General features: G+C 44.2%; 1 protein-coding gene across 5 annotated transcripts in view; it reads right to left on the reverse strand.

The window, feature by feature from the left end:
- Positions 1–25,674, reverse strand: part of FRMPD2 (FERM and PDZ domain containing 2) — a 176,520-nt gene that overhangs the window by 8,705 nt on the left and 142,141 nt on the right. Inside the window, exons 35-43 of one of the 5 annotated variants that reach the window (XM_074958563.1) lie at positions 22,319–22,356; positions 13,804–13,890; positions 13,273–13,337; positions 11,418–11,579; positions 9,655–9,823; positions 7,466–7,554; positions 5,066–5,139; positions 2,011–2,129; positions 702–850 (exon numbers count right to left, since the gene is read on the reverse strand). In XM_074958563.1, the coding sequence (XP_074814664.1) occupies positions 702–850; positions 2,011–2,129; positions 5,066–5,139; positions 7,466–7,554; positions 9,655–9,823; positions 11,418–11,579; positions 13,273–13,337; positions 13,804–13,890; positions 22,319–22,356 (952 nt within the window). Of the gene's footprint in view, positions 1–701; positions 851–2,010; positions 2,130–5,065; positions 5,140–5,522; positions 5,652–7,465; positions 7,555–9,654; positions 9,824–11,417; positions 11,580–13,272; positions 13,338–13,803; positions 13,891–22,318; positions 22,357–25,674 lie in introns of those variants that run through there. The other 4 variants (XM_074958564.1, XM_074958565.1, XM_074958566.1 and 1 more) reach the window with 4 other exon arrangements.

A 25,674-nucleotide genomic window follows, 5' to 3' on the forward strand; every position in this document is an offset into this window, starting at 1 on the left:
CACACTTCTGTCAAACACCCTTGTGTTGGGGGGATTTTGTTACTGGACGGCAAGAGCTGGACAGGAGGTAAAAGGAACAAAGGAACATATAAAATAGGAATTACCATGGAGACCAGGGACAATTACCAGATTGTTCAGAGGGAGGTCCAACCTTGTAACAGACAATTATAGAATAACTTGTCCTTAAGGGAAGTTTATGGCTAGCCCCCATCAGTCAATGGTTGGCTTATGCTCTGAAGCAGAAGAGTTTATAACTTTTATCATTTTTATCCCAGCTATTGTAACTTCACATGTTCTCATTATCCATAGAAGTGTCTAATCCTCTTTTGAATTCATAGAATCATAGAACTGGAAGGGACCCTGAGAGGTCATCTAGTCCAGTCCCCTGCACTCATGGCAGGACTAAGTATTATTTAGACCAGTGGTTCCCAAACTTGTTCCGCCACTTGTGCAGGGAAAGCCCCTGGCAGGCCGGGCCCATTTGTTTGCCTGCCGCGTCCGCAGGTTCAGCCGATCGCGACTCCCAGTGTCCACGGTTCGCTGCTCCAGGCCAATGGGAGCCACTGGAAGTGGCGCGGGCCGCGGGACATACTGGCCGGGGGACATGCTAATCTTTGAGAGATTCGTTTTTTTCACACATAACTCACTTTCCCAGCAGTGCCAAACACTTAGGCCTACAAAAGCAAAGCAACACATCTCACCACAAACTCTTTCAGGATCTCTTGTTCTTCAATCTGCCTCCGAAGGCTCTGGATCAGAACTCTGAGACGAGACCTCAGATCTTCCCCAGTCGGCGATGGCATAATATGAGTCAGCTGAGTCAGCTCGTCTTCAGAAACAAGTTTTCTGCCTAGGCGTTGACAACAAAGAGGATGAGTTTAATCTTTGTAGTGAAATGCACACACACTGCTGGCTTTGAAAAGGAGGGGATTGCTAATCTTCAGTTTCTTTTGCCACCTACTTTTTGGAAGCAGAATCCAGAAACAGTTTCTCAACCTCGTTTATGTTTCCAGCTGACACAAGCATAAGTCAAAACCCTGGATCTAAACACCCCCAAATTTCATGGAAGATGGATTCTGAGCCAAACACTGAAGCTCATGGCCATGTGCATTTGCTAAACACAGCCTAGACTAAACACAGTGTTACTGCAGAACTGTATACTTCAATGCCTGCTTACACTGGTGCAAAAGACTCCACCCACATCTTCACTGTAAATCCTCTACTTCCTACAGATTAGTGTGGTCACTTTCCTGGTGCTAGGAATAATTACTGTACGTTAACTTTCCCCCCAAGTCAGGAAATATATCATGTTCTGTTTTTACCTCTTCCTCCCATTCCAGCCCAGGACTTACAATTTTTCAGCATGTTGGCTGCACCAAAGCAAAGATGAATTTTTATTGGTTGTAGCCCTACCTGAGGTAGGTGTCCCAATTTGAAACTGTGGTCTACTGAGCACATGGGTAAATGGTTAAGAAACCTGCATAAATGTCAAATATTCATACATGGAACACTGCTAGGTCAACGGAATCTGAAGACTCACATTTGGTCTATCTGAACTCTCGTGGGACAATACAGTGAGTCTATGTTCAGACTGCTGGTGACACTGGAACCAGAAATGCTGGGGTGAGTTACTCTGTAGTGCTAACAGCAAATGGAGATTCCTCGTTAGCTCAAGTTACAAGGGCCTGTAATGCTGGAGCAGGACAATCTAAGCTCTATTCCTGCCATTGCCATGAAGTTCCAATGGCCACAGCATGCAGCATAATGATGAAAGTTGTGTTCCAAGAAGCCACAGGTGGGATAGACAGAAAGAGCCTCAGCTGGTGTCCTATTACTATTTATATCAGTGTAGCACCTAGAAGCCCTACTTACAGACCAATAGTGTTAGGTGCTGTACAAACACAGAACAGACAGTCCCAGAATGGGCCTAATTCTGTTGAGCTCATTAAAACTACACTGGGGATCTGGGCCAATATGTTAAAGAAAAGAGAGAGCCTTTCACACATTTACCCCTGGATAGAACAGAAATCCTCCGGGCCACATCATCTTCCTCACTTATCCAGCTGTCAGTCTCAGACTCCTGACTGTCTGTTCTAAAGCTGCTTTCACACGTGTAGTATTTCTGTGATCTGTAAAGCAATGCTCAGTTAACATTCTAGTTGGGAGTGGGAGCCACCATTACAATGAAGGCTGCATAAGCGTTTGAGTTCTAAGCTCCTTTTTAAACCACTCAGCACTTTCATGAACTTTCCATTTTCAGACACTGGCATGGGTTCTGGATGACAGAAGTCCCCCACAGCAAAGGTTCCCTTTGTCTGTAGCAGTGTCTGTAAATACAGCAGCTAACGGTATCTGCTGCTAACTTTATGGAGCTTAATTTTAAAAGGTTGAGGAGACCTTATATGTAAATCCAAACAACTCTTTAACAACAGTTTAAGCGTGGTAAAGTTATGAGCAACTGAAAATAGGGTCTTAGAAGAAGTGCTAACCTACCTTAGCTAATAGGCAGAGCTGGTAGGGCCTCCTAAAATAAATATCCCCCCAGAGTGTTTTACAACATGGAAAAGAGATAGCCCTGAATCGAAAGTCCCAATCCAAACACCACTTCACTTTGGAAAGTCTGGATCTGAATCCAAACTTTGAGGCTACTTTTAACGATTCAATGGGCCAAACCAAATCCCCAGATCTAAATCACACTAAACTTTGGGAAAGTTTGGATCCAGATCCACACTTTTAGCTGGGACCCATTTCCAGTGTAAATGGTGTATTCTCTATAAGTTGAAATATTTAAATCATGCTGTGAGGACTTCAGTAACCCAGCCAAAGGTTATGGGTCTATTTCAGGAGTGTAAGAGGGTCTATGGCCTGCAATGTGCAGGTGGTCAGACTAGATGATCATGATGGTCCCTTCTGGCCTTAAAGTCTATGAGTCTAGTATAGAACTAAACATAAGAAACATTAGCTCATCTTGAACTGCAACAGTCCACAATGAAACTGCACTAGCAGGTCACAGGAGGGTCACATTCTCACCTCTTAACTACACAACGACCAATGCCAGATCCAACTATTTGTCTTCTTTATCATAGTTGTTAATTTCACACAGAAAAAAAAAACAATTCCTGTGCCTTTAAGTCCAAGAAAATCACACACAATTTCTTTCTCTGCTTGTATGAGGGATTCATAGATATTAAGGTCAGAAGGGATCATTATGATCATCTAGTCTGACCTCCTGCACAACGCAGGCCACAGAATCTCACCCACCCACTCCTGCGAAAAACCTCTCACCTATGTCTGAGCTATTGAAGTCCTCAAATTGTGGTTTAAAGACTTCAAGGAGCAGAGAATCCTCCAGCAAGTGACCCGTGCCCCATGCTACAGAGGAAGGCGAAAAACCTCCAGGGCCTCTTCCAATCTGCCCTGGAGGAAAATTCCTTCCCGACCCCAAATATGGTGATCAGCTAAACCCTGAGCACATGGGCAAGATTCACCAGCCAGATACCCAGGAAAGAATTTTCTGTAGTAACTCAGATCCCACCCCATCTAGCATCCCATCACAGGCCATTGGGCCTATTTACCATGAATATTTAATTACCAAAATCATGTTATCCCATCATACCATCTCCTCCATAAACTTTTCGAGTTTAATCTTAAAGCCAGATAGGTCTTTTGCCCCCACTGCTTCCCTTGGAAGGCTATTCACTCCTCTGATGGTTAGAAACCTTCATCTAATTTCAAGTCTAAACTTCCCAATGACCAGTTTATATCCATTTGTTCTTGTGTCCACAATGGTACTGAGCTTAAATAATTCCTCTCTCTCTCCAGTATTTATCCCTCTGATATATTTATAGAGAGCAATCATATCTCCCTTCAACCTTCTTTTAGTTAGGCTAAACAAGCCAAGCTCCTTGAGTCTCCTTTCATAAGACAGGTTTTCCATTCCTCGGATCATACTAGTAGCCCTTCTCTGTACCTGTTTCCTACTGATCTTGTGGAAAACACAACCCACCAAACTTTCTAACAAAATTGCAGCTACATACTTCTGAAGGTTATGAAAATGGCTGATTAACATCTTCTTTTCCAGTTCATGTCCATATGTGTCTGCTGGAAAGCGGAGCCAAGTATTTATTCAACCATTTGAACTCCTTTTTCTGTTTGTGTAGACTTTGATTTTTACGGTTTTGTTTGTCATTTGATGAATGACTTATATAAATGTATTTCAGTCAGTGGGCTGCTCAGATGAATTAATTCATTATTCATGCTGTGAGATGGCTGATCTCTATCATGGGGGACTGTTTCTGATCACAGATTCAATGACTTCCAAGATAGAGCCAAGCAGAACCAGGGACACCCAGCAATGTCAATGGCAGCTGAGGCTGCTGAGCACAAAAATCAGACCACCTGGTGCTGCACAGACAATATAAATCTTAAGACGTTTTTTGTAAGAGTACAATATGCCTTGATGTCCTTGTCTAAAATTCCCCCTCCTGTCACTGCTGTGTGGGGGCTTGTTAGCGTCCCCATTGCAGAGGTAGCTGCATTTCAATAGTGCTGAATAAATGTAGCTTGGGACTCACTATGGGATGGATGGTGCTGTATAAATCTATGATATTAGGATTGCTCAAAGAAATAGAAGAACAAACTGGCCATGCTGTACATTGTAGGATTCATAAAGGTTTATGCGCTTGGCAACATTCAGGGCACACCCGGAGTGTTGTGTAGGAGTAGTGCACACACAGCTCCTTTCAAGGGCATCAACCTTGGAATCTCGCCAAGATGATATGAACCATGGGAAGCCTCCCAGGACTGGGCTCAAGGCCCGAGAGCAAGGAATGCGGTAGATAGAAATTGGTAAATAAGAATGTTAAACAAAGCCAATGTATTCCTTTTATCTGTTGGAGAATGTAATGCGCGGGGGGAGAGGGAGAGAATAAAGGAGAGGGTGGAAAGCTGACAGGACCAGTCCGTTGGCAGACCAGCCTGCTTGCTTGCTTAAAGCTTTGTGCTGTCTTGTCATTGAACCGCCACAGTACATTGTCATGAATTTTTATGTGCTGGAAAGACTGACCTGTCTGCATTTGCCTCATACTCCAGTTCAGTTGATTGACTTTGCAAGGGTGAACCGCATTTACTTTCTGAATCCTGTGGAAACAAAATAAAACCATAATAAAAAATCAATGGGAGGAAGCATCAAGAATACTGTTAATTTCATTGATAAATTTATTTCTCATCTGACAAAAACACATCCCTTGTCAAAGCCCAAAAAGGGAAATGGAAAGTTTCCCGGTCAACGATACATGCACAAATCTCAATTCAGCATCGCAGGACCTACTCAGCGTAAAAAGTCTCTTCAGCTGTATTTGCAAGCTCCACAACAATCCAGACATCTCTGTACAAGTGCACATCCTAGCATGCATCATTGAGATCTGGAGGGATCCATATTAATTATTCCTCTGCTCTCACAATGAGAGTACAATCACTTACAGGATTTACGATCCACGCCATGCTCTCTGTCTCCCACGTACCGTATTAACTGGCAGCGGGAAGCACCACTGGATGAGCATGAACTACCGGCAATAACTTGCTTTTTATCCCAGGCACAACAATGCCAGCTGCTAGTGGCACAGTGCAGCTGGTCTACGGAAGGAACACTTGACTGGCAGAGAAAGCAGACACTTGATTGTCCTCCAGATGGAGGAGACAGTGTGCATATCGGTGGCTGATTGTATAGTTCCAGAGTGATAATTGGATTCTGCATTTAGATTATGATACAGAACATCTGCCTTTATCATATGCAAGTTGCTCCTTCTCAATTGTAACGTTTGAGAGATATTTACCTAGATTTCAGTTCAGGATGGATTTACTCTCATTCTTTCCCTAATTTGTATTTCAGATGCAATCAGAAAACCATCTTTGCATATTACAAAGTGTAAACTGTTGAATCCCCAAAAGTACCTCTACAAAAGTCACCATTTCTGTCTTATTGCCATATATTCAGGCTTATTTTCCCCCATCAGAAATGCAAAAGAAGCATGAATTCAGTAATCCAATTTCTACACGTAAGACCAAATTGAGTGGAGAAAACCATGGGGATTTTTGTTGGTCTCTTAGCAGAGAGAAGATATTTTGCTTTGCTCCTTTATTCATCCATTTTTCTCAGTACTTTGTCAGTTTTAAAAGCTACCCGTTGGGAGCAAATGGCAGCAGTGGTTTTGAAAGTAAAGCATATACACTACCTGCTTGAAGGAGATTGGGCTCAAGACATGCTGAAAATAACCAAGAATAAGACATGAGTTTTAGGCTCCCATTCAGCAAATACCTTAAACGTGGGTTGAATGCTAAGCATGTGCTTTGCTGAAAAGGGAGGGACTTAACCATGTGCTTAAAATTAAACAAGAGCTTTAGTATATTGCTAATTGAGGATTTTATTTTATTTTGGGGGCAAACTGATTTGCTAGATCATGTGCACAGCATAGGTGTGATTCTGTATTTTAGTGATCTTGGACAGTTAAGTTCCAGTCTAATCCCTCGCTCAAAACTTTGTCAAACAAATTCCTCCCACCCTGAAATTTTCTCAGCTCGACTCAACTCAAAGATGCCATTTTTGTTTTGTTTTAAATATGTGTGAAATTGGTTGAGCCTTTTTTTTTTTATCATTTGAGCATGGAAAGAGTTACATTTCGGCCATATTTTTTTATCAGCAACTTTACAGCTGTATAACTAAAAAATGGCCGAAGCTACAAAACTTGGCATATTTGGTAGACCTTGCTGAGGCTTAGATACCAAACTAAGTTTGAGGAAGATAAGTTTTGTCATTTCAAAGGCAGCAGTTGGTGGTCAGTAAGGTGCAACTTTTTAATATGTATCTCATTAAAAAAAATGGCATTAAAAAAATGTAAAAGTTGCGAAGTCAAACATTCAGAAGTGAGGAAATGCCAGAATAAAGATTGTCTGTGCAATCTGAATTCAGCCCCCTTGTGTGTCTGCGTTATGAGACAGTCTTTAATTACAGGATCACATACTATGTTTTTTCCATATGACCCCTGCCTCAATCCGGAGCTACCAGCTCTGCTTATAATAGCCCAGTCCCTTCAGCATGGTTTATTGCAGTGGCTCTCAAACTTTTGTACTGGTGACCTCTTTCACATAGCAAGCTTCTGAGTGCGACCCCCCCTTATAAATTAAAAACACTTTTTAATATATTTAACGCCATTATAAATGCTGGAGGCAAAGTGGGATTTGGGGTGGAGGCTGACAGCTCACGACCCCGCATGTAATATCATCGAGACCCCCTGAGGGGTCCCAACCCCCAGTTTGAGAACCCCTGGTTTATTACTTTATTAGAATATGATCCTCCACAGAGGGGTGGCCCATTAACTGATTTCTCTTCATTTCCCCAAACCCATGCCACTGAGACACATGTAAACAGGTCACCAGGTAACGTCTAGAAATTCCACTCAGGCTTCACCTTGCTGCACATCTGGCTGGATTCCTCTTCCACTCCTCTGAAAGTGAATGTGTGCTCGGCTTCTAGGCTTCCCTCGCTACCTTGTTCATCTGAACGCAAGAGAGTGAGAGCAAAGAAAAAGGTCTTTAGAATCTGAGAGGCAAGCTCCTCCTCTTCTGTGCAGTGTGACACTGGCAGCATGGAAAGCCCATCAGCAGAGAGCTACAGAAGCAGACACTAGCTGTAAACCCCCCAGGCTCTGGACACTGAGCTTCTTGCTCCTCCAACTAGCACATATAGGGTGCAGTCCTGCCCGCACGGAAGTCAATGGGAGTTTTGCCAGGGACTTTGTGGGAGCAGAATTTCGCCCAGGCTGTGTATCTGGCAGCTCTTCCCCACCTGCCCCACTTATCCCTACTTCCGCACTGGAGACGAGAGGGGAACAGGTCACCACTTCCTTCCAGGCCAGCACCTAACGCAGCTTCCAAGTCCTGTGGAGAAGAGACTTTTAATGTGACTTGTGGGCCGGGCTTGCACCCTCAGCCTGATGCTCAGAAGGACTGGAAAAGAGGGGGGGAAACATAAACCAGCTGCTTCCTATATCTGACTCCAATTCACAGGGGTCACCTGGGGGCCATGTCCCTCATGAGCAGCCTAGCCTGATGGACCCCCATCCCCATCCGACCCGCCTCATTCCTCAACTGCCGCCAACTGTCACACCCTCCAGTAGAACCTTCTCCCACGGTCTCTGTGACATCGCTGGCTGGCACCCCCCAGCACCCAGCCTGGGTGAGAAACCTCTCCCTACATGGCACACTGGCGGTACAGTCTGGGCAGCGTTAGGGGAAGGATGGGCCAGCGCTTAAGAGTGCAAGCAAGGCTCTCAGGAGACCCAAGTTGGATTCCTTGCTCTGCCTCAGCCTTGCTATGTGACCTTGGTCCCATCACTTTGTCTCACTGTGCCTCAGTTCCCCACACTGCCCTACCTGAGCGTGGTGCTGAGAGGATAAATACACTGAAGGTGCTCAGATACCATGGTGACGGAAGTTGCAGATAGACTCACAGAATTAATGGCCATTCAGAGCCAATGGAATGTGGAGATGTCAGAATGAGCAGACTGAGCATAGACATGGTTAACATAAGGGTAATGAGCGAGGGAATAAAGGCCCATGTGGATGATGATAGCAGTGAAGAAAAGGAAAACCGTCTCCCTCCTTCTGCGTAGCAAGATAAAACTGCATCTAGTTCCAGGGACTGGGAAATGCTTGCAAGACTTTCTAGAAAACTTCAGCACTAAGAAGTCCCTATCCCCACAGCACACTAGCTCAACCTAAAAGCACCAGTCCCTTGACCCCTGAAGTCATCCACTCCTACCTTCTTTGATGAGCAAGCCAAAAAATGGCCCCAAAAATCAATCCATAACTCATATCCCACAAATTCTTGGACCTCAAAAGGATTATGGGATATCTAGGGTGATTTTCTGACCATTTATTGGATCGGAAACCAACAAAGATTGAGAACCACTGACTCAGCAATGCCAGTTAGATGTTAAATGGCCAGCTATATATGTAAATTACCACACCTTTGTATACGATCAGTGCAATCAGTGTGTGCAAATTCTACAAGCCATGCTCTCTAGTGCAGCAAAACGTTTGTGTATATATATATAAGCAAGAATTCAGACCAATCTGACATTCAGGGCCTGATTCTTACCCCCGTTACACCTCTCTGCACCACTATGCTGGCTGGCTTAATCAGCTGCCTGGCATTCTCTGGGGCAAGGAGGATTTTGGGTGGTGGAGAACAGACACTATGGCTCTACCCCAGCCCCGCTGGTAGCCTCTGGCACAGGGAATGTCTCCGTACTCCAGCTATTCCCAGCTCTGGGAATAGCCCCCTGGGAACAGAAGAAACCAGAGCTAAGTTGGTACATCCCTGAAGTTGCTATAACTTTGCCCCCAGCCATCCTCAGAATGAAGCTTAAAGCCACCTTTGCCTGTTCCCTGGGGTCCTGTGCCAAGCACTGCTTGGTCAGAGCGGAGAATCAGGGGCAGTGGGCCCAATTTTACTCTCACTTACAGTGGTGTAAAGCAGGAGCGACTCCTTTGAAGTCAATGGAGCTATACTGGTGTCGCTGAGAGGAGAGTCAAGCCAAAGCACACCACCTGCCCACTTTGAACATGCAAGGAGTGGACTGCGCTAGTGCTTACCAGACTGGGCTGTTGTGCTCTGGAGAGAAGAGGTATCACACTGGCTGCCTGAATAAGCCCAATGCAATGCCGCGCTTCGGCAGACAGTGAGCTGAACAGTGCCTTGAGCCTTGCGTAAGAGGTCAATCACCGTATTGCGCGTTAAACCAGACACTAAATCTCCATTCACCTGGAAAGCACACAAAGACAAATGCCTTAACAGCCCTGGAGCAGAAGGGTTTCATATCGCACACTGGCACGGAGCACATGTGCACACCTCCCCCACAGCTTAAAAAGGCTCTGATTGTCTGCATCCCCTTCACTGTTAATAACTCAGTAGAACCTCTCTCCCTAGGTAAACCTTTGTACAGAGCAGTACCACCAGTCAGCCACCACCCTCCAGGAACTGACACATTTTCAGTTTTCCATGTTTTGCCCCTCTATCCAGTGGAAAGAAGAGAGAAAGGGAGCTGTGGGGATGAAACATGAACAAGAACAAATCTGGGGATTTGGGGTTTTTTTAGCTCTTTTTGTTAAAAAAAGGGAAAAATTTGGGGAAGAAAAACAAAATCTGCAAACGTTCGGTCTGGAGCAAGAGGCCATTTTCTACTGGAAATGTGTGACCAGCTCTTCAGCTACCCACCCCCTGCGCTCCCTGGGGTGCCCTCCTCCACCCCTCCCAACCTTCCTGGCAGCTGGCCCCAGCCCACACAGGAGTCCCCCTCATCCTTGACTCCTCTGTCCTGCAGATTGCTCCCTCTGTGGAATCCCCACCGTCTCCTCCCTCCTCCCCACACTTGCTATCCCCAGCGCCCCCCCACCCCGACCTGGCACTAACTGGGGGTGGGGGGTTGGGGGAGGAGGAGAAACCATAGCTCCTGCCAGTGCTGCCCCTCCTGGCTTGGCCAGACTCCTGCTCTGCAGTCACTCAGCCAAGCTTGGGGTGTGGGGGGAGAGGGGAAGAAGCCAAGGCAGGCAGGAGTTGAGCTCTGCAGAGAGGAGCCCCAGTGTGGGACAGAGTGACTTCTACAGGCAGCAGGCTGTACTGCAGCTGCCTCCCACCTACCTGAGCCCAGGGACATGATGCTCCACAGAGCAGCTTCAGACTTTCCTCTTCGCCTCCCTCCACTGCCTGCCTCCCTTCCCGCACAGCCAGCCAGAAGTTAGAGAGGACACAGATACCACTGCTGCCTCATAGGCTGGAAGTTGTGGAGGGCAATGTATTCCCCCCTCCCCCACAATCCTGCCCATGCCCATCACTCTGGTATCTGGGTCTCCGGCAGCCTGGCTGTTTAATTAGCCATTAACATTACAACGGCTGGCGTGTGCAGTCTCTGCAGAGAGTTGCTCAGCATTTCGGTCTGGGGTTTTGCTATCTCAAGCTAACTCATTAACACAAGCCACTACAGAGAGGCCAGCTCATCTGAGTCATGTCAGAAGCAGGCCAACCCTTTTCTAGAAACTAGCGGCCTAATGCAGGCAGTAGCACAGATACGCCCCCTTTGCAGTAACTGGTGCCTGCCCTTATGAGAAGCACTATGCCCAGGAGTCGGGATCTGCAGGGTTTTGTAGATTAGGAAGCTCAGCTGCAGCCGGGCTAGCACCCAACCACCCACCCCAATTTTTGACATTTGCCCAGGCAGGTGGCAAGTCACGGGAACCCCCAATTATGATCTGATTACAGTGATCATGTTCAGTGTTTGGTTATGACTGCACAGCGTAACACAAACTCTCCCTAAACTTCCAGGGCAAATCTAGACCAAAGCAGTGAAGCCAAACGTTACCTTTAGTAAAATGTCACCCACTTGAAGCCTCCCATCGAGATCAGCGATACTTCTTGGGCTGATGGCTTTAATTAGGATAGCCCGGCCATTTCTGCCACCTACCAGCGCAAATCCCAGGCTCCCGTTGGCTGTTTTCTCCAACTCAATCTTAATGATGCAGTCCTGCAATACAGAAGGGCCCTGTTCAAAATGAAGCTAAGTCAGGAGCCAAATGAACTGACAGTGATCATGACTGGAGATTCCTAATGTTCCCTTCACCCTACAGGAGATCAATGTGCTTTACAATCTTCACTCATTGATGGTATAAATTATAGGGAAAATTCTTCTCTTGCGTAGACACGCAAAGGGACTTAAATGGCAGCTGCACACATGTACCAAAGAGATGGTATGATAGATATTTCCATCAAAAATAAACTTATTAAAAACAATTAAAGTGTCCTGAGGGGAAAGCCCACCCACATAAACCCTTAAAAGCAAGAAAATGTCTAGTTCAGGTGTCCTTCTTTAACAGGACAAATTTCACTGATGGGTAAGTCACATATACCTCCAACTTGTACAGTAACACAATACACAGCCTCTCCACTGGCCTATAATGCAAAACCTTAGCCTCAGCAACACCACTATTCATGTCTGTTAGGCATTTGTGCACCGGTAGATAGTATGATGAGTTACTTTCATAGGCAGAAGTTTGAGGTCAGAGTTAAGGTTTTGTCAGACAAATGTATACCGAGTGCAATGCCCTGGAAATGTTTAAATTTTGTTCCTGAAAAAATATGTAGAGTACATTGATAATGAGACACATTCTCTAACACTTGTGGCAATCTGTTCCACTCCAAAATACAAAGAATTGCTCTTCAGAAATATTTTAATGAGCTACCCGGATAGCAGATGATGATGATGCAGGAGATGAGATTGAGATGATGTAGGAGAATCCAGTGATTGGGGTGGGGGAGGAGGGTAGCTTCATCAGAAGCAGGGAAGTCATTCCAATTTCCCCTTGAGTTTGGTGGTTGAATTTTAACAAGAGGCCCCCTCCAGCAAACCACCAGCTGCATGACACTAACAAATATATTGTCAGAAAAATTCTACCCCCAAAATGGGCAATTTTAATTCCAAGCCACTTTGCAGCCCTGATATTTTTGCAGAAATGAGTATCTGCAGTGAGACATGAGAAATGTTGTCCATTTCAGTGGGAAGACTGATTTTCCTGCAATTATACATTTCTAATCTGGAAATTCAAACTTTCAAATACGTCACCTCTTCTGCTGGCAAGTCAGACTATATTTTTAAGGTAAAGCCATTTTGGACCAAAAATATTTGTAAAATTCCACAGGTTTATCACATACTGGCCCAGTTCAACAATCTCACAATGACATGCAAAAATCTCACGTTCCAAGGAGTTCTGGGGACTCTCACACTGCAAACATGTTTCACATTCATTTCCGCAGAATCCCCAGCTGTACCGTTAGATCTCTAGCGTCTGTGCCGTTTTCCTTCTCTGTTCAGGCTCGATCCTGTGAGGAGCTGGAAACGCTAAACTCCTTGTGAGTGCTCCCAAGAGGGCACTGTGTATGATCAGGGTTTTTTATACTACAGAGCTAGTAATATAGCGATATTACACAGAGAAAAATAGCAGTAGAGGGACCCAGTCCTGTGAGCTGCTCAGCACCTTCAAGCCAGTGATCGCTCTGCACCTCACAAAGTATGGCCCTTGAGGAATATGCTTACACTTGCAATGGGACAGAAGATAAAGCAAATACATTCAGTGTCGCTGTAGAAAATCCCACTACCGAAATCTGTATCGAGATCCTTCTGCTCGGCAGGCTGCCTTGCACTTGATAAAACAATGACTTACCTCATAATCTGCAGAGTCAGATGTGCTTTGCTCAACCCCACCACTTTCTTCCTCCGAGTGCTTTGCTGTGAGAAAGCAGGATGAGTTCTTACAAAGCTGCATTAGTTGTAGGTTTTACAGTGTAACACTGGACATCACACTACTATTAGACGTAATGCAAGTTATTTTTGTTGTCACAAGCAAAAGACCACCACCAAAAACTCACTCTGCACTTACACGGTTTGCTTGTTCAGTCCCACTTCTTGAGCTGTTAACTGAACCCTGTGCCTGTCCTCTACTGTCCTTTTACCTCCCACATAGCAGTTTCCCAAGCAACCCTTAAAGCTGCACGTCACAGGGTCGGAAACATCAGCTGGACAACTGATAATGTACAAAAATGTTCTGTGATACTCCAGGGGAGGCCGTTTTGCTTACTAATAATTAATCTTTTCCATTCACAATCAGAAGCACCTGCAGATTTTCTTTTTCTTTGAAAGAGATGGCATGAAACATTACAAAGCCAGACTGAGAAATGCAAAGTAATTTCCTTACTATGTTGACGGGGTAGATGTTGCTCTTGGAGACTCACGTTTTCATTTGAGAGATACACTTTGACTTCCTCTGGCTCAGCAGGTGGCTCTAAAAAACAAGCGTGTAGATTTGCTATAGCTGATAGGCACCCTGCTAAATTTAATGTATGTGAGAGAGTGCGAACTAGGGTTTAGATTAGCCAACTACGTGCCAGGATTCCTGGATTCTAATCGCAGCTCCAGTACTGACTCACTGTATGACCCTGGATGAGACACTTGGGGTATGTCTATTAATGCAATGAAAAACCCGTGGCTGGCCTGTTCCAACCAACTCGGGCTTGCACAGGACTTGGGCTGCAGGGCTGTTTCACTGCAGTATAGACTTCCAGTCTCAGTCTGGAGCCTGGGCTCTAGGACCCTGCGAGGTGGGAGGGTCCCAGAACTCCAGCTCCAGCCAGGGGTGTCTAGTTGCTTGTAGACATAGAGTCCCTGTCCTGTGCTTAAGTTTCCCCATTTTCACAATGGTATAATTAATACTTGCATAACTCATGAGTATGTCATGCAGTTTAATCACCATAATTAATGTTTTTAAAATGCTGACAACAAGCACAGGGCAGAGTTAACATTATCTTTGGTTCATGTGGTCAAGTCGGATCAATTTGCTAAGGGAATGAATAGTATGTGTTTGTGAGTGTATATGTGAAAAGGCAATGTATGTAGATATATAGCTTTACAGTACACTATATTTCCTAAAAAAAAACAAACGAGGAGAACTTGTGGCACCTTAGAGACTAAAAAATTTATTTGGGCATAAGCTTTCGTGGGCTAAAACCCACTTCAGTAGGCAGGTATAAATACACAGGCCAGTCCTCGCTTACAGACAGCCCCCCAGCCTGAAGCAAATACTCACCAGCAACTACACACCACACAACAAAAACATTAACCCAGGAACCAATCCCTGCAACAAACCCCATTGCCAACTCTGTCCGCATATCTATTCAAGGGACACCATCATAGGACCTAACCACATCAGCCACGCTATCAGGGGATCGTTCACCTGCACATCTACCAGTGTGATATATGCCATCATCTGCAAGCAATGCCCCTCAGCCATGTACATTGGCCAAACCAGACAGTCTCTACGCAAAAGAATAAATGAAGACAAACAGATGTCAAAAATTATAACATTCAAAAACCAGTAGGAGAACACTTCAATCTCCCTGGACACTCAATAACAGACTTAAAAGTGAGGAGTACTTGTGGCACCTTAAAGACTAACAAATTTAGTAGAGCATACGCTTTCGTGAGCTACAGCTCACTTCATCGGATGCATAGAATGGAACATATATATATATATATATACACACACACACACATACAGATAAGTTGGAAGTTACCATACAAACTGTGAGAGGTTAATTAGTTAAGATGAGCTATTATCAGCAGGAGAAAAAAAACCTTTTGTAGTGATAATCAAGATGGCCCATTTAGACAGTTGACAAGAAGGTGTGAGGATACTTAGCTTAAGGAAATAGATTCAATATGTGTAATGACCCAGCCATTCCCAGTCTCTATTCAAACCCAAGTTAATGGTATCCAGTTTGCATATTAATTCAAGCTCAGCAGTTTCTCGCTGGAGTCTGTTTTTGAAGCTTTTCTGTTTCAAAATTGCCACCCTTAAATCTTTTACTGGGTGGCCACAGAGGTTGAAGTGTTCTCCTACCGGTTTTTCGAATGTTATGATTCCCGATGTCAGATTTGTGTCCATTTATTCTTTTGCGTAGAGACTGTCCGGTTTGGCCAATGTACATGGCAGAGGGGCATTGCTGGCACATGGCAGCAATATATGTTCCATTCTATGCATCCGATGAAGTGAGCTGTAGCTCATGAAAGCTTATGCTCTAATAAATTTGTTAGTCTCTAAGGTGCCACCAGTACTCCTGTTCTTTTTGCAGATACAGACTAACACTGCTGCTACTCTGAAACCAGACTTAAAAGTGGCAATTCTTCAACAAAAAAACTTCAAAAACAGACTCCAACGAGAAACTGCAGAACTGGAATTAAATTGCAAACTGGACACCATCAAATTAGGCCTGAATAAAGACTTGGCGTGGATGGGTCACTGCAAAAACTAATTTCCTTGGTATTCATCTCTTCTTGTCAACTGTTGAGAATAGGCCACTTCCACCTTAATTGAATTGGCTCGTTAGCACTGACCCTCCACTTGGTAAGGCAACTCCCATCTTTTCATGTGCTGTGTATTTATACCTGCCTACTGTATTTTCCGCTCCCTGCATCTGATGAAGTGGGTTTTAGCCCACGAAAGCTTATGCCCAAATAAATTTGTTAGTCTCTAAGGTGCCACAATGACTCCTCATTGTTTTTGCTGATACAGACTAACACGGCTACCACTCTGAAAACTATATTTCCTGTTTCTTTCTGGTTTTGAGTTTTGCATTATTATCCCTTGGCAACTTTCACTGGCTTCACTACATGTTTTTTTTATGTTTGAATTAGATAAGCAATAAATGTTCTATTGTGTTACTATGGAACTCAAATAATGCATATAATTAGTACATTCATAGGCCAGAAGGGACCACTCTGCTAATCTAACTGACGCCCTTATAACACAGGCTATAGGACTTCCCTGCATAAATTCCTATTTGAAATACAGCAGATCTTTTAGAAAAACATACAATCTTGATTTAAAATTTTTTTGTGATAGAGAATCCACCACATTCCGAGGTAAATTGTTCCAGGAGTTCCAATTGTCCACACTGTTAAAAATTTGCATATTATTTCTAGTCTGAATTTTTCTAGCTTTAACTTCCAGTCATTGGATTTTTTTATATGTCTGGCTGCTCGATTGAAGAGCCTTTCATTATCAGCTTTTTGTTGTTCATGTACGTACTTATAGACTGTGACCAACTCACCCCTGAACCTTCTCTTTGTTAACCTAAAGAGATTGAGCTCCTGAAGGCTATCACTATAAAGCATGGGTTCCCCCCTGCCCCAATCCTTTAATCATTCTCATGGCTCTTCTCTCAACCTTCTGCAATTCACCAATATCCTTCTTGCATTGTGGGCACCAGAACTGGACACCAGTGGTCGCACTAGGGTGACCAGATGTCCAGATTTTATAGGGACAGTCCTAATTTTGGGAGCTTTTTCTTATATAGGCGCCTATTACCCCCACCCTGTCCCGATTTTTCACACTTGCTATCTGGTCATCCTTGGTCACACCAGGGCCAAATACAGAGGTAATAAAACCTCTCTACTTCTACTCAAGATGGCCCTGTTCATACGTCCCAGGATTGTATTAGCTCTTTTGGCCATGGTGTTGCATATAAGGAAGGTGTTACCTTGTCAACGCAGTCAATGCACTGAGAAGCAAATTATTATTATTTTTAAAAGGGCTTTGCTAAAAGGAATCATTTGGGATTATAAAAAGAATATGTAATCAAGGAGATGAAATTTATTGCGCCTTTGTGTTGCTTATCATCACAATAATACATCTATGGAAAGACGATAACTGGTTTTGAAAGCATCCTGGGAATATTCGTGGAAAGCTAAAGTCTCACTAAGATGAATGCAAATATGGGCTGGTGAGACATTTTGGTCCAGAAGTGACTTTTTCAGGCCTTCCTCATGTGGATAAAGATTTCAGTTAGCCATCAGGCATCAGAAACATCATCACTTGACTTAGGCCTCACCTACATTCAGGTTTTGCACCAATTTAACTAAAACAGTTGAAAACCAGATTTAGTTACATCCATGCAACCCCCTAGTGCAAATGCAATTATAGTGCTAAGAAGGGATTTATAACAGCACAGTTTGTTTCTGTTTTTCTATCAGTGTGGTTACACTGGTGCAGTGTAGACGAGGTCCTAGATGACCAATCACATTGTGCAACAGTGAAGTATGGATAGAAAATAGTCAAAACAGTAATTGTTTGCAATCAACCCAGAGACTAAAATATGTTTGCAGAAAACTTCCATCCAATCTGTCTGAACAATGAACAAATTCACCGAACTCAGAATCTGAGCATGGAGAATTCAAACATGGGTTAAATGCCCTGAACAAATTATTCTTGGCCAATAGTTCACCAAGCTCTATATTTTCTCTCTTTTGGTAAAGTACTGTGTAGTTCTATTCTCACTGTGGGTGTGATTTTAGTAGAAATAATAAATTAAGAGCGGCAATTTATCCATTGCATATTTTAAAATGCAACATATCAACGTAGACATGTGGTTGGTGAGACGAAGGCAGCTGGGAGATTAAGAGAGTTCACCAGCAAAGGAATGCAGGGAACTAAGGTTGTTATTTTCGTTCCCTTAATTTACAGGTACTCTACAAGGAAGAAGTCACAATAGGAGGAAAATGGTGTGCCGCTAACACCACTGCTAGCTCTTCCTTTGTCTGCAGGGGGGCCCTGGCCAAACAGGTGTCCTCCTGACCCTAAAAGCTTCTATCCAGGTCCTTATCTTGACTTGCTGGGAATGCGGCCTGCATGTCCCTGCCAATGAAAGCCAGGCATGGGGAACCACCTGGTGTGAGAGGTGTCTGTGGATGGAGTCCCTCAGGAAGCAGGTAAGAGAGCTGCAGGGGGAGCTGGTACATCCGTATAGCATCCAGGAGCATGAGGATTATGAGGATGCACATGGAGATGTCCAGGATGGAGAATGTTAGCTGGCTACAGATTGCTACAGCAGCACCAGAGAAGGAAGGCGCCTCTGCTGGAAGGAGACTGGCTGCCGGCCGCCTCAGGCAGTAGACAGTGCTCCACCCCCATCCAAGTTCCCCATCCTTCGCAGTCAAGAACCAGTATGCTGTACTGGCAACAGGCAGTGAGGGGCAGACCCCAATGGCTGAGGAGAAGGTGCCACCTGCCCCCAAAGCTGGGAGGGTCATGGCCACCAGACCCAAGAGGAGGAGGCATAGGGTGCTGGTGGTCTGTGACTCCCTTCTGAGGGGGCTGGACACATTCATCTGCTGACCTGACATGAAGTCCCAGGAGGTCTGCTGCCTGCCTGGAGTCCATGTACAAGATATTACGGAAAGATTATTGAGACTCTGATCCACTGATCCTGGAAAGATTATCCCTCTAACCAGTGCCCCATGCTGCTTATCCACATGGGCACTAATGAAACTGCCGGGTACGACCCGGAGCAGATCAGCAGTGACTACCAGGCTCTGAAGGTGAGACTGAAGGAGTTGGGGAGTGAGGCTATGTTTTTGTCCATCCTCTCGGTTGAGGGTAAGGGCCCAGGCAGGAGCACACATCCTGAAGATGAATGCATGGCTGTGCAGATGGTGTCAACAGGTAGGCTTTGGCTTCCTTGACCATGTGATGCTGGGAAGAGATGTGGTCTGCCTGACTAAGAAGGGGAAGAGCATCTTTGGACACCAACTTGCCAATCTTGTGAGGAAGGCTTTAAATTAAGTTCAAAGGGGGGCAGATAAGCCCATAGAGAAGCATAAAAAGGCGACTTTAACAAAGGGTTAGATGTTGGGAGTGGGAGCAGAAAAAAAAATTTACAATAGGGGTCATGGGAGCAATAACAAGGAAATCATTGGGGGAATCTGCTCAACATCTTAGATGTCTATACACAAAAGCAAGGAGCATGTGGAATACACAGGAAGAACTGGAAGTATTAGTACACAAGCTAAATTATGAACTTATCTGGCATCAAAAAGACTTGGGGACAAATCTCATGACATGAATATTAGGATAGAGGGGTATAGCTTGTTCAGGAAGGACAAGCAGGGAAAAAGCAAGGAGGTGTTGCAGTGTACACCAAGAATATATTAACACTTGTTCTGAGGTCCAGCAGAAGGGGAGAGGCAGAGCAGTTGAAAGTCTCGGGGTAAAGATAAAAGGGAAAAAAAGCGGTGACACATCATGGTAGGGGTCTCCTATAGACCATCAAATCAGGAAGAGGAGGTGGATGAGACATTTCTAAAACATCCGCAATATCCAAAGCAGAAGACCTGGTAGCTCCCCAGACATGGGTTGGAAAAGTTATACAGCAAAATACAAATTTTCCAGTAAGTTCTTGGAAGCTATTAGGAACAATTTTTTGATTCAGAAAGTGGAGGACGTAGCCAGCGGGACAGCCATTTTAGACCTGCTTCAGACCAACAGTGGAATTGGTTGCAAATCTGAAGGTGGAAGGCAATTTGGGTGAAATTGATTCTAAGGAAAAGAAGGAGCAAAGGCAGCAGACTAAGAACAGACTCCAAAAAGTAGACTTTAATAAAATTCAAAGAACTGGTAGGTAAGGTTTCAAGGGAAGAAAGGATAAAGGAGAGCTGGCAGTTTCTCAAGGAGACAATATTAAAGACAAACTGCAAACTATCCCTGTGCAAACTAAAGATAGGAAGAATAATAAGAGACCAATATGGCTCCATCAGGAGCTGTTTAATCACATGCAAAATCAAAAAGGAATCCTACAAAATGCAGAAACATGTACAAAATGCTAAGGAGGGGAATAAAAAAATAGCACAAGCGTGTAGGGACAAATACAGAGAGGCAAGGGCACAAAAAGAGTCACACCTAGCTAGGGATATAAAAGGTAATTAGAAGAGGTTCCTTAAATTCATTAGAAGCAAGAGAAGATGAAGGAAATTGTAGGTCCTCTACTTAGTGGGGAAGGAGACGTAATAACTAATGCCATCAAGGTTTTTAATGCTGATTTTGCATCAGTCTTCACTAAAAAGATTAATGGCGATCAGACACTCAACACAATTAATTTAACAATGAGGGGGAAAGAATGCAAGCCAAATAGGAAAAGAACAATTTAAAGAATATTTAGATAAGTTAAATGTATTCAAGTCGGCAGGGCCTGATGAAATTCATCCTAGGGTACATAAGGAACCAGCTGAAGCAATCTCAGAACCATTAGCAATTATCTTTGAGAACTCATGGAGGATGGGTGAGGTGCCAGAAGACTGGAGAAGGGCAAACATAATACCTATCTTTAAAAACAGGAACAGAGAGGACCCAGGGAGTTATAGACCAGTCAGCCTAACTTCAATACCTGGAAAGATACTGAAACAAATGCATCCGATGAAGTGAGCTGTAGCTCACAAAAGCTTATGCTCAAATAAATTTGTTTGTCTCTAAGGTGCCACAAGTACTCCTTTTCTTTTTGAAACAAATTATTAAACAATCAATTTGTAAGCACCTAGAGGATAATAGGATTAGAAGAAATAGCCAGCACGGATTTGTCAAGAACAAATCATGCCAAATGAACCTAATTTCTTTCTTTGACAGGGTTACAGGCCTAGTGGATGGGGGGAAGCTATAGAGATGCTATATCTTGATTTTAGTAAGGCTTTTGACAGAGTCCCTCATGACAGTCTCATAAGCAAACTAGGGAAATGTGGTCTAGAAGAAATTACTATAAGGTGGGTGCAAAACTGATTAAAAGACCATAATCAAAAAATAATTATTAATGGTTTGCTGTCAAACTAGGGGTGCGTATATAGAGGGGTCCTACAGGGGTCTGTTTTGTGTCCGGTACTTTTCAATCGTTTCATTAATGACTTGGATAACGGAGTGGAAAGTCTGCTTATAAAGTCCGCAGGTGACACCAAGCTGGGAGTGGCTGCATACACTTTGCAGGACAGGATTAGAATTTAAAACCACCTTCAGAAATTGGAGAATTGGTCTGAAATCAACAAGATGCAAATCAATAAAGACAAGCGCAAAGTCCTGAACTTAGGAAGGAAAAATCAAATGCACAATTACAAAATGGGGAATAACCAGCTAGGTGGCAGTATTGCTGAAAAGGATCTGAGGGATATAGTGGATCACAAACTGAGTATGAATCAACAGTGTGATTCAGCTGCAAAAAGGGCTGATATAATTCAGGGGGTTATTAACACGAGTGCTCTATATAAGACAAGGGAGTTAATTGTCCCACTCTACTTGTCACTTGTGAGGCCTCAGCTGGAGCACTGTGTCCAGTTCTGGGTGCCTCATTTGAGGAAAGATGTAGACAAACTGGAGAGACTCCAGAGAGAAGCAACAAAGATAATAAAAGGTTCAGAAAACCTGATTTACTTGGAAAGGTTAAAAAACTGGGCATGTTTAGTCTTGAGAAAAGATGACTGAGGGGGGACTTGGTAACAGTCTTCAAATATGTTAACGGCTATTCCAAAGAGGATGGTGATCAATTGTTCTCCATGTCCACTAAAGTTAGGATAAGAAGTAATGGGCTTAATCTTCAGCAAGGCAGATTTAGATTAGATATTAGGAAAAACTTTCTAACTCTAAGGGCAGTTAAGCCCTGGAACAGGCTTTCAAGGGAGATTGTGGATCCCCATCACTGGAGGTTTCTAAGAACAGGTTGAACAAACACCTGTCAGGGATGGTCTAGGTTCTTGGCGTACTGCGTCCTGCCTCAGTCCAGGAATTGGACATAATAATCTCTTGAGGTCCCCTCCAGCCCTTCATTTCTATGAGTCCATCATTCCCACATTCAGACCTGTATTGTGAACCCATAAATAAAAATATAACTAGCATTACTTACTATTCTGCTGCTCTGTGGGAATCACTGGATTGCCATTTCTGCCAAAAAAAGGAAATGTTCTGAATGCTAAGAATTCCAGACTTGGTAATGCAAGTATGACTACTATATGTTTAAAAGGCATATAGTTTAGTAATATTTTTACAAGTGTACGTCCATTATTATGTTATTTTTAAAGTCATGTTTTTATAAAGAACTTACCTATAATGAATGTATAGATTCTTATTCCATATTTACCCAACAGCAATACTCCTTAATTATATATGTTTGAGAAAGAAAGCACCTGTTATATATTGTCTGTCTCAATGTAGGACTCATCCACAGTGCATTTGGTTGAATCCAACCTCAGTTCCCCATCTGTAACATGTGGATAATAACCCTTCATTTCATTTACCATTTGTTTGGCTTGTCCATTTACATTGAAGGCTCTTAAGAACAGTGGGTGTCTCTACCTATGTGCATGTGCATCTCAGCTGGGGCCTTTAAGTGCTACTATAATACAAATAGTGGATAATGATAAACTATTCAAGCTTCATGGGAATCCTATTGAGCATACTGCAACAGACTCACTAGTCAGCTCTTTAAGCAAGGTAACTCTTTTTGGTCTGTTTATATTATTTGATTTTCCACCTGAGATCCAGGGCTGGCCTCACCATGAGGCGAACTGAGGCGGCCACCTAAGGTGCCAGACTGTGGGGTGGGGGGGCACCACTAGGACCCAGAGTGTAGAAAATTGTGTCTGCTGGTGGTGCATATGTATTCTCTCTGCTCTAGATGCGCAGAGAGGGTGGAGTGCTGTGCTGGAGGAAGGAGGGCACAAGAGACATAACAGGCAGGCAGGAGAAAAGGTGAGAGGGAATAACAGAAAGCAGCAGGAACTGCAGGGAGAGAGAGGAGGAGGAGCCTCTTATGTACCTCTCTAGCACCCCCAGGAGCCTGGACTGATTAACACCAGCTTCTCAGGGAGCTTCCTGTTTCCTGCTGCTTCCCTGAACCCACTTGAGGAGAACAGGCAGTCAACTGCAGTAGTAGGAGCCAGTTAGGACCTTAAGACGCTGATATCTTCCCTCACTCAGGCCTTGCTACCAGCCTGCTTATTTGTCCCCTTCAATTGAGTGTTGAGAGCCCCTATAGCTGGCACAGAACAGCAGTCATGAGTGAAAGAAGAAAACGCCCCTCTGGGGCAGCAGTCAGAAAAAGGAAGAAAGCAAAGGAAGCTTTTCTATCTAAGCAGGAAGGAGCTCTCCTGAGATACATAGACACAAATGTTCATGGTGAGACTTCCGGCCCCAGTGAGGATGTGAGTGGTGAGGAGATGCCTGATCTTCCAATTAGTCAGAGTGCAGGTGACCTGGCAGCTACTGCAGCATCCATATCTCCATGTCAAATGGATGTAACCATGCACATTCCTGAAGAAAAGTGTAGATTAGAGAAGAGTGTGGTGGAGGCGCAAGAAACAGCTGCTGCTGAGTTTAGTTCCTTAAGTCTAGATGATCCAGGACCATGGACCCACTTGAGCAGTAGCCTGAGGGACTTCCTTGTACTGCATGGGCCACAACAAGTGAAAAACGTCATGTTCCCCAAAGACAATGAAAATAGAAGTTTCCATCCAACACATTACTGGTGTGGAATCTCCAATGGTGACAAAGTGGAGAGGCCATGGCTTATGTACTCAAAACCCCAGAATGCTGCATACTGTTTTTGTTGCAAACTCTTCCAGTCTAATGTTCCAGCCACATTGGGTTCTACAAGAACAAAGGACTGGAAAAATCTGGCTAGAAATCTGGCATGCCATGAGAAAGCAGGAAATCACCAGAGAGCATTCCATAGGTGGAAAGAGCTTGAGATGAGACTAAGGTTAAAGGCCACCATAGATGATCAGCATCAAGAGAAGATTGCATCAGAGTCTCTTTACTGGCAAAATGTTCTGAAAAGGCTCGTTGCCATTGTGAGAATGCTTGCTACCCCCAGGGTCCTGGGGCCGGTTTTGTTCAATATCTTCATAAATGATCTGGAGGATGGTGTGGATTGCACTCTCAGAAAATTTGCGGATGATACTAAACTAGGAGGAGTGGTAGATATGCTGGAGGGCAGGGATAGGATACAGAGGGACCTAGACAAATTGGAGGATTGGGCCAAAAGAAATCTGATGAGGTTCAATAAGGATAAGTGCAGGGTCCTGCACTTAGGACGGAAGAACCCAATGCACCGCTACAGACTAGGGACCGAATGGCTAGGCAGCAGTTCTGTGGAAAAGGACCTAGGGGTGACAGTGGACGAGAAGCTGGATATGAGTCAGCAGTGTGCCCTTAAAGAAGGCCAATGGCATTTTGGGATGTATAAGTAGGGGCATAGCAAGCAGATCGAGGGACGTGATCGTTCCCCTCTATTCCACATTGGTGAGGCCTCATCTGGAGTACTGTGTCCAGTTTTGGGCCCCACACTACAAGAAGGATGTGGATAAATTGGAGAGAGTCCAGCGAAGGGCAACAAAAATGATTAGGGGTCTGGAACACATGACTTATGAGGAGAGGCTGAGGGAACTGGGATTGTTTAGTCTGCAGAAGAGAAGAATGAGGGGGGATTTGATAGCTGCTTTCAACTACCTGAGAGGTGGTTCCAGAGAGGATGGTTCTAGACTATTCTCAGTGGTAGAAGAGGACAGGACAAGGAGTAATGGTCTCAAGTTGCAGTGGGGGAGGTTTAGGTTGGATATTAGGAAAAACTTTTTCACTAAGAGGGTGGTGAAACACTGGAATGCATTACCTAGGGAGGTGGTGGAATCTCCTTCCTTAGAAGTTTTTAAGGTCAGGCTTGACAAAGCCCTGGCTGGGATGATTTAATTGGGGATTGGTCCTGCTTTGAGCAGGGGGTTGGACTAGATGACCTCCTGAGGTCCCTTCCAACCCTGATATTCTATGATTCTATGATACCCAAAACCTAGCACTGCGTGGCACTTCAGATCAGCTGTATGTGCCAAACAATGGAAACTTCCTTAAAATTATGGAGCTGATGGCTGAGTTTGATGCTGTACTCCAGGAGCATCTAAGAAGAGTCACCACCCAAGAAATGTACACACACCACTACCTTGGAAAAACAATTCAAAATGAGATCATACAGTTACTGGCAACAAAAGTCAAACAGAAGATTGTGGCAGATCTGAAGTCAGCAAGATATTACTCTGTTATTCTGGACTGCACTCCTGACATCAGCCATATGGAACAAATGACTTTAATGGTGCGTTTTGTAACAACAACAGAACCTAGTGAAAATGTCCCTGCAATGGTGACTGTCAAAGAGCATTTTCGAGAATTTATTGACATTGATGATACTACAGGAGCTGGTATGACAAATGTGCT

Source organism: Natator depressus, chromosome 7 (genome assembly GCF_965152275.1).
Source record: "Natator depressus isolate rNatDep1 chromosome 7, rNatDep2.hap1, whole genome shotgun sequence".
Lineage (NCBI taxonomy): Eukaryota > Metazoa > Chordata > Testudines > Cheloniidae > Natator > Natator depressus.